This window comes from Lycium barbarum, chromosome 4 (assembly GCF_019175385.1).
Source record: "Lycium barbarum isolate Lr01 chromosome 4, ASM1917538v2, whole genome shotgun sequence".
NCBI classification, from domain to species: domain Eukaryota; kingdom Viridiplantae; phylum Streptophyta; class Magnoliopsida; order Solanales; family Solanaceae; genus Lycium; species Lycium barbarum.
In genome coordinates, this window is record NC_083340.1 from 47,412,248 (window position 1) to 47,425,685 (window position 13,438).

The 13,438-nt window shown below is 37.7% G+C and overlaps 2 protein-coding genes across 3 annotated transcripts; one reads left to right on the top strand and one right to left on the bottom strand.

Moving 5' to 3' along the window:
- Window positions 1-1,105: 1,105 nt before the first annotated feature.
- Window positions 1,106-11,372, top strand: LOC132635987 (uncharacterized). Of its 2 annotated transcripts, XM_060352608.1 has the most exons (6): window positions 1,122-3,763; window positions 7,471-7,904; window positions 8,029-8,190; window positions 9,563-9,638; window positions 10,210-10,365; window positions 10,931-11,372. In XM_060352608.1, exons 1-6 carry the CDS (start codon window positions 1,613-1,615, stop codon window positions 11,093-11,095), a joined length of 3,144 nt encoding a protein of 1,047 aa, XP_060208591.1. In that variant the 5' UTR covers window positions 1,122-1,612; the 3' UTR covers window positions 11,096-11,372. The 2 variants fall into 2 exon arrangements, with proteins under 2 accessions (XP_060208592.1, XP_060208591.1); XM_060352609.1 differs by lacking the exons at window positions 9,563-9,638; window positions 10,210-10,365; window positions 10,931-11,372 and having other exon boundaries at window positions 1,106-3,763; window positions 7,471-7,900; window positions 8,029-8,158.
- Window positions 11,373-11,666: 294 nt separating this feature from the next.
- On the bottom strand, window positions 11,667-12,751 carry LOC132635989 (uncharacterized). The gene has a single exon (XM_060352611.1). It carries the CDS (start codon window positions 12,230-12,232, stop codon window positions 11,708-11,710), a length of 525 nt encoding a protein of 174 aa, XP_060208594.1. The 5' UTR covers window positions 12,233-12,751; the 3' UTR covers window positions 11,667-11,707.
- Between the last annotated feature and the right edge of the window lie 687 nt (window positions 12,752-13,438).

A 13,438-nucleotide genomic window follows, 5' to 3' on the forward strand; every position in this document is an offset into this window, starting at 1 on the left:
GTTGGGCTTATGGCCCAAAAGTGGCTTGGATCTGGCCCGAATGGCCCACGTCGAAATTCCATCCAAGGGGAAAAAGAAGAATACGATTAGAAAGCATCTAAACTTAATGATCGACTTAATATGGATTTAAGTAATATACTCATGCATACAAATTCACACAAAAATACATCATGTTAAACCTCATAAAATGACACACCAAAAACTAGCAACCATAGGAAGGAGTCTAAACTTAAAGGGGCAAAGCAGCTATGGGCCCAATCATCATGTATAAGGAAAACAAAAACAAAGCAAGCTAGTGCGCAGTGTATATACGTGATTACACCCTTGTAACATTTGTCTCAAGACGCATTACATATATGTGGTTACAAAATTTGTGTCCATGACAAGTATAGTATTTTCTGAAAATTCTTAGTCACTTCTATTTATTAGTCATGATCAATTAACACGTATTTTGCACGCACGCTAAACAAAATGGCAGAAAAATAAAAAATTCAACACAACTTCAAATATTAGACTAAAACACTTTAATCATATAATAAAGATTCAAATCAATTAAAATGTGATAGTTTGATACATTTTTCTAAACTCGATTCAGTTAATAAACATAAGATCCCCACTTTAGATTTGTGTCTAATGTTCCTTCTATAGATAAATTTACTAAAATGACAAATGCGAAAACATTATTTTCTTCATGAAAATTGAGTTCATCTTCTGACGTAATACATATTATTGTTACACATAATTCCAAAACCGAATCTAATGTAATGTGCTTAAAAAGTTAAATTATTTATGATCTTTGACTTACTGATCTGGCTTCACTAACTGATTCGTGATTTTGACTTTCTGATTTGGCTCCAACCACTCTCAATTTTTTTCTTGAAAATTTCCGGACATAATATGTATACGTGGTTATACGCTCGTGATATTATCTAGTAACACTATATACACACATAATTACATGCTCCTAAACCCCCCACCCCCCAACCCCAAGTTACTCTAGTCACTTTTATAGGACCAATAAAAATCTCAATCTTTGAAAATTTATTGTAAAGAAATTTGAACACGTTTCGTATTTAGGGGGTAATTAAATAGGGTAATTAAATAGTACTAGGTACGTACAACAAAAACGTATATATACCAAGGCAGCAAAGTGGTGTCTCAACGCGCATGTTCTAGCAATGGAAGATGACCTTTTTTCCTTTCTGAGAAAAATGATTTGTACATTTATAGTTTTTGTCGATATGTATAAAACTTTATTCATCAATCAAGAATTATCAGCAACGTTGCTACACATTAATAGTCTTTGGTCAAATGACAATTGTTTGTTATAGAATCTACAGATTATATCACAAATAATTGTTCACACTTTAACTACTTCTCCACTATATAAATACCCCCTTTTGTCCAACCCCTTGTGATAATACACCAACATCATCCTTTTTGTATGATTTTCTTGATTCTCTATAGTCTCTTGATTCTTTTTTGTGTGAGTTTGAATTGAGATTTTTTTTTTTTTGTTTCTTTGTTACTGTACTTTTTATCTGATCAAAAGCCTTTGAATTCTTCCTGGGGTTTTGGGTTTTGGATTTTTGAGTTTGTGGGGTGGTTTAGAATGGAGCCATTTGATGGGAATCAAAGAAATGGGCAGGGTATGAATTTGAGTGATGGGATTTGGATGGAGCCATTGAATAGGAACCAAAGAAATGGGGATGGTTTGAATTTGAGTTATGGGATTGGGTTGGAACCATTGGACAGGAATCAAAGAAATGGGGATGGTTTGAATTTGAGTTATGGGATTGGGTTGGAGCCGTTGAGTGAGAATCAAAGAAAGTGGAAAGGTTTGAATTTGAGTTATGGAGTTGGAATGGAGCCATTGGATAGGAATCAAAGAAATGGGGAGGGTTTGAATTTGAGTTTTGGAGTTGGAATGGAGCCATTGGGTAGGAACCAAAGAAGTGGGGAGGGTTTGGATTTGAGTGATGGGATTGAGATGGCGCCGTTGGATAGGAACCAAAGAAATGGGGATAGTTTGAATTTGAGTTATGGGATTGAGATACCGCCGTTGAGTAGGAATCAAAGAATTAGGGAGGGTTTGAATTCGAGTTATGGGATTGCGATGGAGCCATTGGATAGGAACCAAAGAAATGGGGAGGGTTTGAATTTGAGTGATGGGATTGAGATGGCAGCGTTGAGTAGGAATCAAAGAATTGCGGAGGGTTTGAATTTCAGTGAGGTGATTGAGATGATGCCATTGGATAGGAATCAAAGAAGTGGGGAGGGTTTGAATTTGAGTGGGGGGATTGGGATGATGCCATTGGATAGGAATCAAAGAAGTGGGGAGGGTTTGAATTTGGGTGGGGGGATTGGGATGAAGAGGGTTAGTGTGGGAGTGGAAGGGAACTCAGTGGTTAAAAAGGCTAGGCTTGCTGATGAAGTTTTTCGTTTTCACAAATTCATTAATGAGAATGTTGCTTTAGAAAAGGTTAAGGTTGATGAGCATTTAGAAGGTACAAGCCAAGTCATGGTTTCCGAAAAACTTGATGAAAGTATTGGGCATATAGGTAACATGGACATTTTGGAAGGGGGAGGGATCAAGAATGGAGCAATGGGTGCTGGAGAATTCGTTGTTGGGTGTCAAGAAGGTGGACTTTCAAGTGTACCTGAAGAGTCTCACAATGGGAACTTAGGGAGTGCTAATGGTGGCAATGAATTGGGTTTTGATCTTAATATTCCAGCTCTGGAAGCAGGTGATGGGAGTACTTTAGTTGGTTTGCAGGAGTATAATCAGAGGACTGTTGAATTAAATGAAATTAGGTCTGATGAGAGTGACCGCCGGGAGGAAAGAGTGAACAGGGGAAAGGCAAAGCAAATTGAGGAAATAATGCCTTATGATACCTTTGGAAATGTCACACTTGAGTTGGGAGTGATGAAGAAAGACCAGGATATTGGTGGAAGTAATCAATTGGGTGGTGAGAAAAGATACACCAGAGAAGAAAAGGGGAAGGCTAAGGTTGACAACTTTTGGTTGGACTTGCAACACAGGCAGCAGCAGCAGCAGGAGGCTGTTGCAACAGTGCCACAGTTAGGATCCATCCAGCATAGACAAAATGTTGATGTGTTACCAATTGAAAATGTCAACAACAACACACCCAGTGTGATCCCTCAAGTGGGGTCTGGGGAGGGTGGGGTATACGCAGACCTTACCCCCGCTACCTTGTCCGAGGTCGAAGATAGAAAAAGGTCGATCGCTGAAAATGTATCAAGACAAGCAATTGCATTAAGGGAAAAGGCTCCTCACTTTGCGCGCTATGATGCTTCCCGTGAAGGCTCTTCTGCTCAGGAAAAGAAATTGCCAACTTTGGAAACTCTTAAAGATCTAGGGAACACCCCCGATCCGTTTTCTACTGCATTGAAGAGGATTAAGGAGCGTATACCTAAACAAAAGGGTGAGAAATTGGTTAGATGGGAAGCAGCTCAAAATCCTGAGAATAAAGAGTTTCCTCGTGTGATTCCTTCACTGCTAGATCTTTCCCTGAAAGCCCTTGCAGAAAATGCTGAAGCAATAGTTTCTCTCCAAGGTGTCCCTGATATCTTGAGGCAAAGATTGACTGAACTGCTCTGCAATTCTAGGAAAATGAGTTCTCATATGTTGGACCTTCTTGTTCAAGGATCACCAACTCAAATTCGTATAAAGGACTGTTCATGGTTAACAGAAAAGCAGTTTTGCGACTCATTTAGAGACTTTGATAGAAGAAACTTGATGGTAATCTATGCTTCTTCTTTTTAAATTTTAGTTTACTTGTTTTTTGTTAATGTGACATATATTATTCTCTGAACTGTTTCTGCCAAATTATGATTAGGGTACTAGAAGATAGAGCTAGAGTGTGATTTGTAGTATTATACAGTTGGATGATTGGAGCACAGTAGATAATTCTTAGCGTGGAGAGTTTCTTACCAGTGGACATATGAACTTCTCTTCCCACGTTTAGCACAAAGTGTTGGTAGAGGGATAACAAAGCATGTAAGTAGAATGACAACAGAATAGTGCCATCCGATGATAAACATTTGCCGAGCTTTACTTTGCTTTTAATTGCGTTTTCTGTTGAGTATATACTTTTGTTTGGATGGTTCCTATGCTGTTGTCTCAAAAACTTTGTTATAAATGTATTCTATTTGTTTCAAGGTTTGGGGATGGCAGAAAGAAGAGGACAGCAGACCTTTAGGGGAGGTGTTTTCAGTAGGTTGTTTTGTCTTTCTTTATGGAGTACTTTGGGGCATATGTTATAATACCTTTATTCACTGGGAAAGGAGGGAGCAACTTCAACCTGACTTCTGGTCACCATCCTGTGACTTTTCTCTATTTCTACATTCTTTCATCATCCTCTTCTTTAGCCAGTGTTTTCGTCCTGGCAAGCTTGCCTTTGTTCTTTATGCAGATTGTTAGAGCAAATTATTGGTGACTTCCTCCTGAGAATGCTAAAGCATTAAAACTTTATTCCTAGACAGGGCCACTGCATCAGTCAATTTTTGTACTTTCTTCTCCCAACAATCCAATATTACTTTTGCAACATGGATAACCGTAGTACAATTTCAGTGAAGTAGTTAGCTTCTTGGTGAAATGGTTTGTTGGACCTTATGAGGGCGTATCTGTTTTTGTGGACACTAAAAGAGTCGGCCCTGTGGTTTTTCATCTGAACAATTAACCTTATTATACTCCGTTATTATTCCTTGTGGGGGTAGATAGAGGTATTAATACATAAAGTACTTCCCAAAAGGAGATAAATGGAGAGAAGCATGTGTGTAGCTCTTGGTAACCCAAAATCAAAGACATATAACCCACACTTTTGGGGTTTTGTTACTTCCTGCTGATATGATTTTGCTAGAAATTTTCAAGTTGATGTCTTCATTGTTTCTGGTAAATTTTGTAAGTGTGAGCTGTTGTGCAATGTCTAAGTAAGCCTTATTTCATTAATTTTGTTTTTCAGTTAGTTAATCGAAAGTTGGATGTGCCGAGGGTCTACTGGAAACAGCCTCCCTACCTCCCAAGGTAGGGGTAAGGTCTGCGTACTCTCTACCCTCCCCAGACCCTACTTTGTGGGATTTCATTGGGTATGTTGTTGTTGTTAATCGAAAGTTGGAACTATGCATAAGCACCTTAAAAGTGTACGGGTGTTTGGATAAGTCAAGTATGGCAGGATAAGTTTAGTTCTCATGAAAAGAACGAATGTCTAGTGAGACTGAATGGGATTCTGGTGCCTAAACACAGACAATTTAGATACCCTAGGTTTAGTTTTTGGGAGAATGACACGATAGATCAAAATGTAGCACATAAAATTAACAGAGTTTCGTAAGGAATTTTTTTGGGAAAGTTTGAGAAGCTTAATTAGTAGGGACAAGTTGGGTGGAGAATGAATGTCTAACATCTCTCTCAAATTTTGGCAGACCCCAAACCATTTTTTATCATTCTCTGACCAATCCTCACTCTCCTTTCACTGATCCTTTCAGACTTCTACTTAAAACACGCATTACCAAAAATCGAAAATTGGACCTTCTTTCTCTGAATTACCACCTTCCATACAGATTTCACTTACTATGCCAGAAAACCCTCTCATTTACTGTCACTTGAAAGCAGAATTAGTGATTTGATTCTCACAGTAACTTAAGCCTAGTGTATGGCGACTAGAAATATAAATCAAGTTATCTAGCTTTTCTAGTTTCATTATCAACCAAATAGAAAGGAAGGCAGTCTTTGTGGCTGGCTAGAAATCATTTGAATTGAGAGAGTTAGCTGACAACTCATCAGCAAGGTATGAACTCCTCTAGAGGAGCAGGCATTTGGTTCCATTTGCATGATTAATATTAGCTGAGCTTTGTGAAGGGGGGAGGGGTGGGCCAATTATCCATGGAGTTTTATACCATGCGCCACTAACCCTCGGGGATTTTCGTTTATCAAAAAAATAAATAAATAAATAAGAAGAGGAATACTTTCTGAGCTTTTACTTCTGCTTTAAACTGAGTTACATGGTTTGGTATATACTTTTGTCTTAGATGGTTGGTACTCCTGTTTCCAGAAATACTTTGTTATGTATAGATTCATAAAATTCCTTATATTTGTTCTGACGTGTGGGAATGACAGAGGGAAGAGGGCGTAAGATCTTTAGCTAAGGTGTTTTCAATAGCTTATTCTGTATTATCTATATGGGAAGCCCGTCTAATACGTATTTAATAATACCTTTATTCATTGGGTAGTCCTGCATTTTTTCCTCATCCTCTTCTTTAGCAAATGTATTAGGGTATAGCTTATTCTGTATTATCTATATGGGAAGCCCGTCTAATACGTATTTAATAATACCTTTATTCATTGGGTAGTCCTGCATTTTTTCCTCATCCTCTTCTTTAGCAAATGTATTAGGGTCCAGATGAGCTGGCCTTGTCCTTTATTAGAGAAACTCTTTCGTGACTTCCTCCTGAGAGTGCTCAAGAGTTGACCTAGGCTACTGCCTCAGTCAAGTTTTATACTTTCTTCTCCCAGTAATGCCGAATTCATACTGCAACATGGATGCCGGAGTAAATTTCAAGAGATGAAAAGAAAAATACAATGAAGAAGTTAGCTTAGTTGCTGAAGTGGTTGGTTGAACCTTATGAAGTTGAATCTTGCTAGTGGACACTAATAGAGTTGGTCGTGTATTTTTTCCATGTGAACTAATGCCTTATTATACTCCATTATTCTTCTTTTTTCGGGGTAGAGAGAGACTTTTCATTATTTCTTACTACTTCTTAATTGGAGATAAATTAAATCAAGAAAAGCATGTCTTATGGCACCCAAGGGTGTGTCCTAGTAGTCAATGAACTGGGTTGAGAACCATGATCTCAGATTCAAATCCGAGCAGAGACAAAAGTACTAGGTGATTTCTTCCCATCTGTCTTAGCTTTGGTGAACAGAGTTACCTGGTACTTGTTGCTGGTGGGACGTGACAAGTATCCCGTGAATTTAGTCGAGGTGCGCGCAAGCTGGCCCGAACACCACGGTTATCAAAAAAAAAGCATGTCTTATGTAGCTTGGTAACCCGAAACCAATAATGTATATACTTCTACACATGTATATCATGATTCAAGTTCAAGTCCTCATAACACATGTATATCATGATTTTGATAGAAGTTTTCAAGTTCAAGTCCTCATAACACATGTATATCATGATTTTGATAGAAGTTTTTAAGTTCAAGTCCTCATACTTACTGATAAATTTAAAAATGTGAACTCGTGCATCTCTAAGTAAGCCTTTATTTTCACTAATATTGTTTTATCAGACGGCATAATATTCTCTACCTTCGTTTTCTACCTTGTCTCTGGGAGCTGATATTATATAGACAATTATTGTTACTGCTGTCGTTACTACTACTACTGCTATTACTTTATTTGATGATTCTGGAAGCTGATATGATTCTTATACCTTTATGGCTTGGAAGCAGGTGCTTCAACTAGATCTCTGCGGACAACCCGCACTTGATCACGTGTTGGGTACAACCATTGCTCCGTCTTCAAATAGCTTACCTAATTTAGCCATCTTGTCACTGAGGGGTGCTAGTCGGATGTCTGATAGAGCGCTGGAAATACTTGTTACATCAGCACCTTCTCTGCAATCCATTGATTTGGGTCAGTGCTCCCTTTTGAGCCACACTGGTATTGATATTGTGGCCAACTTATTGGGATCAATTCTCAAGGAGCTCTATATAGATGAGTGCCAGAGCATAGATGCAATACTTATATTACCTGCACTGGAGAAGTTGGAGCATTTGGAAGTGTTGTCAGTAGGTGGAATTCATAGTGTATGTGATCAGTTTGTAAGCGAGTTACTTGCAGCACGTGGTCAAAATTTAAAAGAGCTTGATATTTCCGATTGTGAGTAAGTAAATATTACTTCCACTTCTTGATTTCCGATGGCACAGTTGGTGAAGAATTAAATGTTTTAAATGCTCATAGCATTTGCATTTAATTTAGTCTTTTAACCTGATGTGCTCTGGATGCAGGAATCTGACAGATCAGTCCCTGAAGTTCATTGGAGATACATGTGCTAACTTGCATTCATTAAATATTTCCAACTTGAGTAATTTGACAGATGTGGGACTACAATTTCTCGCCAATGGTTGTCGATCAATCCGAAAACTCAAATTTTGCCGTAATAGTTTCAGGTTTGGTCCTGATATCCAGTTTGCTTCTTGAAACGTTCAATTATGCTACTATATTTGATGACAATTATGATGGCTCTTTCACTAAGATTTTGTCGGCGAGATTTTAGTGAGTCAGCACAAATCAAGTTCTTGCTGTCCCCACACCCCTAAAAGGAATAAACATAAATATGAGAGGCAGCTTTGAGATGGTACTTCTATACCTGAACAAAACAAAGATGTATTTTCATGTGGTGGCCTTCAATTTACTTCTGTAATTACATGTTTGTGGATTGTGGTCTTTGTCCTTTTCTTTTGTCAATATTGGAAGCATCTTTAAAGGTTCTTCAGAGAAACTGGACTTTACTATTCTTCTGCACTTTTCACGTTAAAGGAGGTGCTAGAGGTAAGGTTTAGCTGCCAGGGGCGTCAGAAACAACTAAAAAGGAAGAAAAAAAGGAACCCTTTCCCTTGGTGCATGCTGTCGTGGATATTGAAATGAGGACATCTGGAAAAGTTTCAACGAATTGGGATCAACTTGTTTTAGATGAAGGGTTGAGTAGGTTGTTATTTTGTACAGTAAGATCATAAACGTGCATTAGTCAGTTAAGTTAAAATAAACATACCGGTATATGACCAATTAACAAGGTTTAGGAAAGACGTCAGAAGATTCAGGAGTCAGGCATCAACCTAGTTAGTTTTTTGTTCTGACACTCCCCTGCGAAATGAGATTAGCACTCATCATTATCCTATGTTTTAAGCAATTGCTTTTAGACTTTCTTGCGATCAATGATGATTTAAAGTGAGAGACACTTATCATTTTTCAGTGGATAGAGGTGCAAGTGAGTGGTCCCTAGACTTAATTGTTAAGTTGACCATATTATGCCTCCATATCAGACTTAATGTCATATCCTCCAACTAAAGTAGAATAATTACCACTTAACATTGTAAGTGATGTTGACTGTTATTTGTTCCCATTTTGATTCTATATGCCACTTTGCGGTTTATTTGCTCCCCTTTTTTAGTAACATATACCATGAGTGAACTAGTAATTTTCATTCCGCTATTATGGTTATAGCTGGTGAATTGACTCCTTGATAGATGACTCTTTATGCCTTAAATAATCAGCATGATGATGACTATTCCAAGTAAAATGTCATTATGATCATGTTATATCTAATCTGTTATTGCAATGGATTAATTGAAGAGTTGCTGCCTATATTTTCATAATGCACCAGTAGACAGCAACTGTGTTTTGTTTCCGACATAGGAGAGCTTTTATGTAATTTTTTCTGATTGAGGCATTTAATAATGATAAACTAAATTCTGTTGGCACCATCATTTTGCGGTTTCCTTGTTGTGCAAGTTCCAATCTAATATACACTTTGCATGTTAGTGATGAAGGTATTGCTGCATTTCTTGAAGCTTCTGGAGCATGTTTGGAGGAACTTTCACTGAATAATTGCTCTAAGGTATACATAATCGTGCAGGAGTATCTATTCCTCTCTCAAATATGCTTATTAAACCCAATGATATTGCTCGTTTCTTAGTACATTTCTGTGTAGAGTTACAGAGTAGTTTTAGATTCCTGAGTTGTACCCAAGATTTAGCTGTTGACCTGCATTTAAGAGTCTGATGATAAGCTTCTTCATTATTTTGCGTTGTGTTGCAATTTGCCTGCCCCTGCCCCCTACTTTTAGCTATAAGTTATAGTAACTAGGATATGATGTGTATCTTATTTTTATTGAGGTTGTTAATATGCCAAGCATTTTGCTCGTGTGGTCTTTTACAATATAATTGTGTTAGTTAGCCTGGACATTGTTTGGACTTTTTTTTTTATTATTTATTCTTAAAAGAAGGTTAGCCTGGACTCTTAGGTTAATAAATAAATTAATAGATGAGTAAGATTGAAGTAGCATCATTATCTCTGTAGAAAGAGAAAGAGAGAGAGAGAGAGAGAGAGCAATTCATTCTGGGATTGTTAAAGAGCAGGGGAAAGGCATATAGTTAACTTTGTTAGTGACTGGCGGAGATCTTTTACAGGTTAGCACTATCACTGCCTTCTCACTAGCCAACAGTTCGAGAAAGTTACTGCATTTGGACCTATCATGGTGTCGCAGAATAAGTGACGAAGAGCTAGGACTGATTGTGGACAGCTGCTTGTCGCTCAAGCTACTCAAACTTTTTGGATGTACACAGGTATGCCTTGGCAACCCAATGGCTGATGAGTTTTTCAATTTCGTTTTTGGCATGGTCAAGTGTTTACCTGTTTCATGCACATTATCGTTTTCTTGGTTCATATCCATGCAATACACTACTGTTTGCTATAACTATATAACAAGATATGGTTACGGGGAATTCTAGTATTTTTTCAATTAGTGGCACTACCTTCTGAATTCACTAAATTTAATGGCTCTTTCTGCCTGGGTTTCTGTTCCAACTAGTTGGTCAGTATCAGTTTGGCCAATGGCCACTTTGTGCTATTATGATACATCTGATATCCCTAAAAAGTGAAAGGGATGCGGAACAGATAAGAAAGGTGGTAGTTCTATGAGCGGAACTTGTCATGCATCATTTCTTACCTCATCCAGTATTCCAGTTCTCTATTGTGCGTTCTTCATTTTCACTGTCGTCTGATCCTCTCTGATATAATGTCCCTGTCATAGTTGACTCTCTTTTCTGCAGTTTCACTGAGCGTAGAACTGGGATGATATTAAAGAATCAGAATGTTTGACAATTTGCAAAATTTTGCTTTTTCTTGCAGATAACAGATGTATTCATAAATGGTCACTCAAACACTGTAGTGCAGATCATTGGATTGAGTATGACTCCGATATTTGATAAGATTAGCAGGTTTGATGGCATGGAAGTTCTGTTGAAGCATTCACCAACAGTCTTCCAATTCATGAACGACCATTATGATTCATGATGCATCTAAAGATTCCTCAATGCACAGTATTACACCCATTGGAACAAATAGAAATTGTCTTTTTTGTTGTAATCTTTTCTTTTGGAGCAGCCTCTTCTTCCTTATTTTTGAGTTAGATTTTACTTTACAGGTTATACATGATAACTAGAATGAAAATGGCTGCCAAAATCTGGCCTTATAGCAATACCTTTCTTGTCCTCAACGTTGTAGCTTGTTTCTTTCTGATCATAGATTGCATTGAGTTGATTACTATAACAAGTATCTCCTTATTGCTAAATCATTCTTCAAGTCATCATGATCTGCTTGGTGCTCATTCCAAGTGCAATTATGTCTTTGTCGATCTGTCAATTCTACTACTAGACTAACCAGTTCTGTATTGAGGGGGATGGGTAACATTTTAATTATATATGGGTATAGCAACCATCTATTACGGGGTTGCTCGTTTCCTTGAGGTAAAGAACGGCAATGGTAAAATCAAGTCTTGAGTTGGTTTTAGTTCAATATTTGTTAATGCTTTAGTCAAAAAACTCCTTTTTCCCCTTTTCAAACCACATATGAACACTACAAAAGAAGCATACAAGGTGCATATCTTTAGCCCCTTCGTTATTCATTCTAGAGAGCTTTAAACTTCAAAACAAATGCAAGAACAAGGAGAAGAATGAGAATCCCAGTGGAAGAACCACCAACCCTGTGAATCCAGTAAGGATCGAACCTGGAAAAGCTCTGGTCCAAGTAGCATGACATAGCAATGGCGATGATGATAAAAAACATGAGCAATGGCAAGTAAGAAGAGACGCCAAGTGATTGCTCTTCAAGCTCTGGATCGACTAACTTTCGCCTGTCGATGTACAGAGGTGAGAGTATGGCAACAACTGTAAGACCTATCGCTAGAAGCCTGTGATCATACGATGAGAACCGAGCCAATGGATGAGAAATACTTATGCCCATGATGACAGTGATCAAGAGAAGCAGTGGAAGATAGGGAAGGAAGTTGATGGTTTGTTCTTCTTCAGTAGTGTTTTTTCTACTGTCAATGTATAGAGGAGAGACAACAGCCAGAAGTCCAATACCTATGGCCAAAAACCTTCTTTCATTTCTAGGAAACCTGCCTCTCCTGCTTAAATATTCCTGCTCCATTTGAATACAGTTTTTTTTTTTTCTAGTCACAAAATGCTTCCTCAACTTAGACCTTTGATAGGGGCATTGGTTATTAACTTGTCTTAATTTCCAGAGTCTTCAAAGTCTTTTTTTTTTTTTTTTCCGCTTGGTAAGAATCTTCTTTTTGCCCATCCCTTGTTATCTTTTGCATTAAAAGTTACCCTTTAGTACCTTCCTCTAAAAAATGGAGAAAAAAGAGGTGACCACTCTAGGGAAAAAGGAGAGAAATAGTAACCATTTTCATTGAGGATATTTCCAGAAAGTGAAAAGGTTCATATTCTTTTGGAAGATAAGGAATGAAAAGCAGCTTCTTTCGGGTTCTGTTGATCAATAATGTGTGGTGTATGGAAATGAAGAAGGCATTGGAAAAAGGGGGAAAAGAACTAGATATGTATTATATGCAAGTGGTGTTGTGTAGTTTGGCATCTGATTCTGGCCGCATGAACAAGGAATCTCTCATGGTGCTCTCTATTTTTACAAAGCATTAGTGGAAAATTGTATTTTTTTTATAACGGTGGTCTTGGATTATCTTGTGCACGCTATTTCACCACGTACCTGCTACCTCCCACCAACTATGTCCGGGAGGAAATAACATACTGCTCTTTTTTTTTGTTTTTGTTGGGGTTTTGAGCTCTAGTCTCCCATGATTTTCACTCACTTCATTAACCGCTGCCACATACTTGGGTGCACATAAGTAGAAAACTATAGTAGTTGCAGTTTATGAATCTATTTGAATCTATTAGGACCCGTTTGACCATGAGAATTTTTCACTTTTTTTCCGGAATTTTTTTTCACTTTATTTGAAATCAACATTTGGCCATGACATTTCCAAAATACAACTTGAAGTTGCATTTGGAATATGGAAAACACCTAACAAACAAATTGCAAAAACTATAACCAACACAACTCCATCTTCAACCCAACTTCAAAATTCCAAATAAACTGAAAAATATTTGGTTTTCATGGCCAAACGCCTGCTAAATACATATTGGTTACCTACTTATCTTATTTAGGCTGGACCCAGATTCCCATTGCATCCACTAGACATGATGTAACCAAAATGAATTGGTATGATGTTGTAAGCCTGTAACCTACAGTACTTACCGTCTACCAAATGAAATAGTGTTGTAACCTACAGAAAATTAGCTATACCTTTCTGTGGAAGAACTAAATAGAAAATATTCT

Coding starts and splice junctions, on each gene's coding strand:
- LOC132635987 (XM_060352608.1), top strand. CDS start 1,613: ATGGAGCCATTTGATGGGAATCAAAGAAATGGGCAGGGTATGAATTTG. Junction 3,764..7,470: donor TTGATAGAAGAAACTTGATG/GTAATCTATGCT, acceptor GCTTGGAAGCAG/GTGCTTCAACTAGATCTCTG. Junction 9,639..10,209: donor CACTGAATAATTGCTCTAAG/GTATACATAATC, acceptor GATCTTTTACAG/GTTAGCACTATCACTGCCTT.
- LOC132635989 (XM_060352611.1), bottom strand. CDS start 12,232: ATGGAGCAGGAATATTTAAGCAGGAGAGGCAGGTTTCCTAGAAATGAA.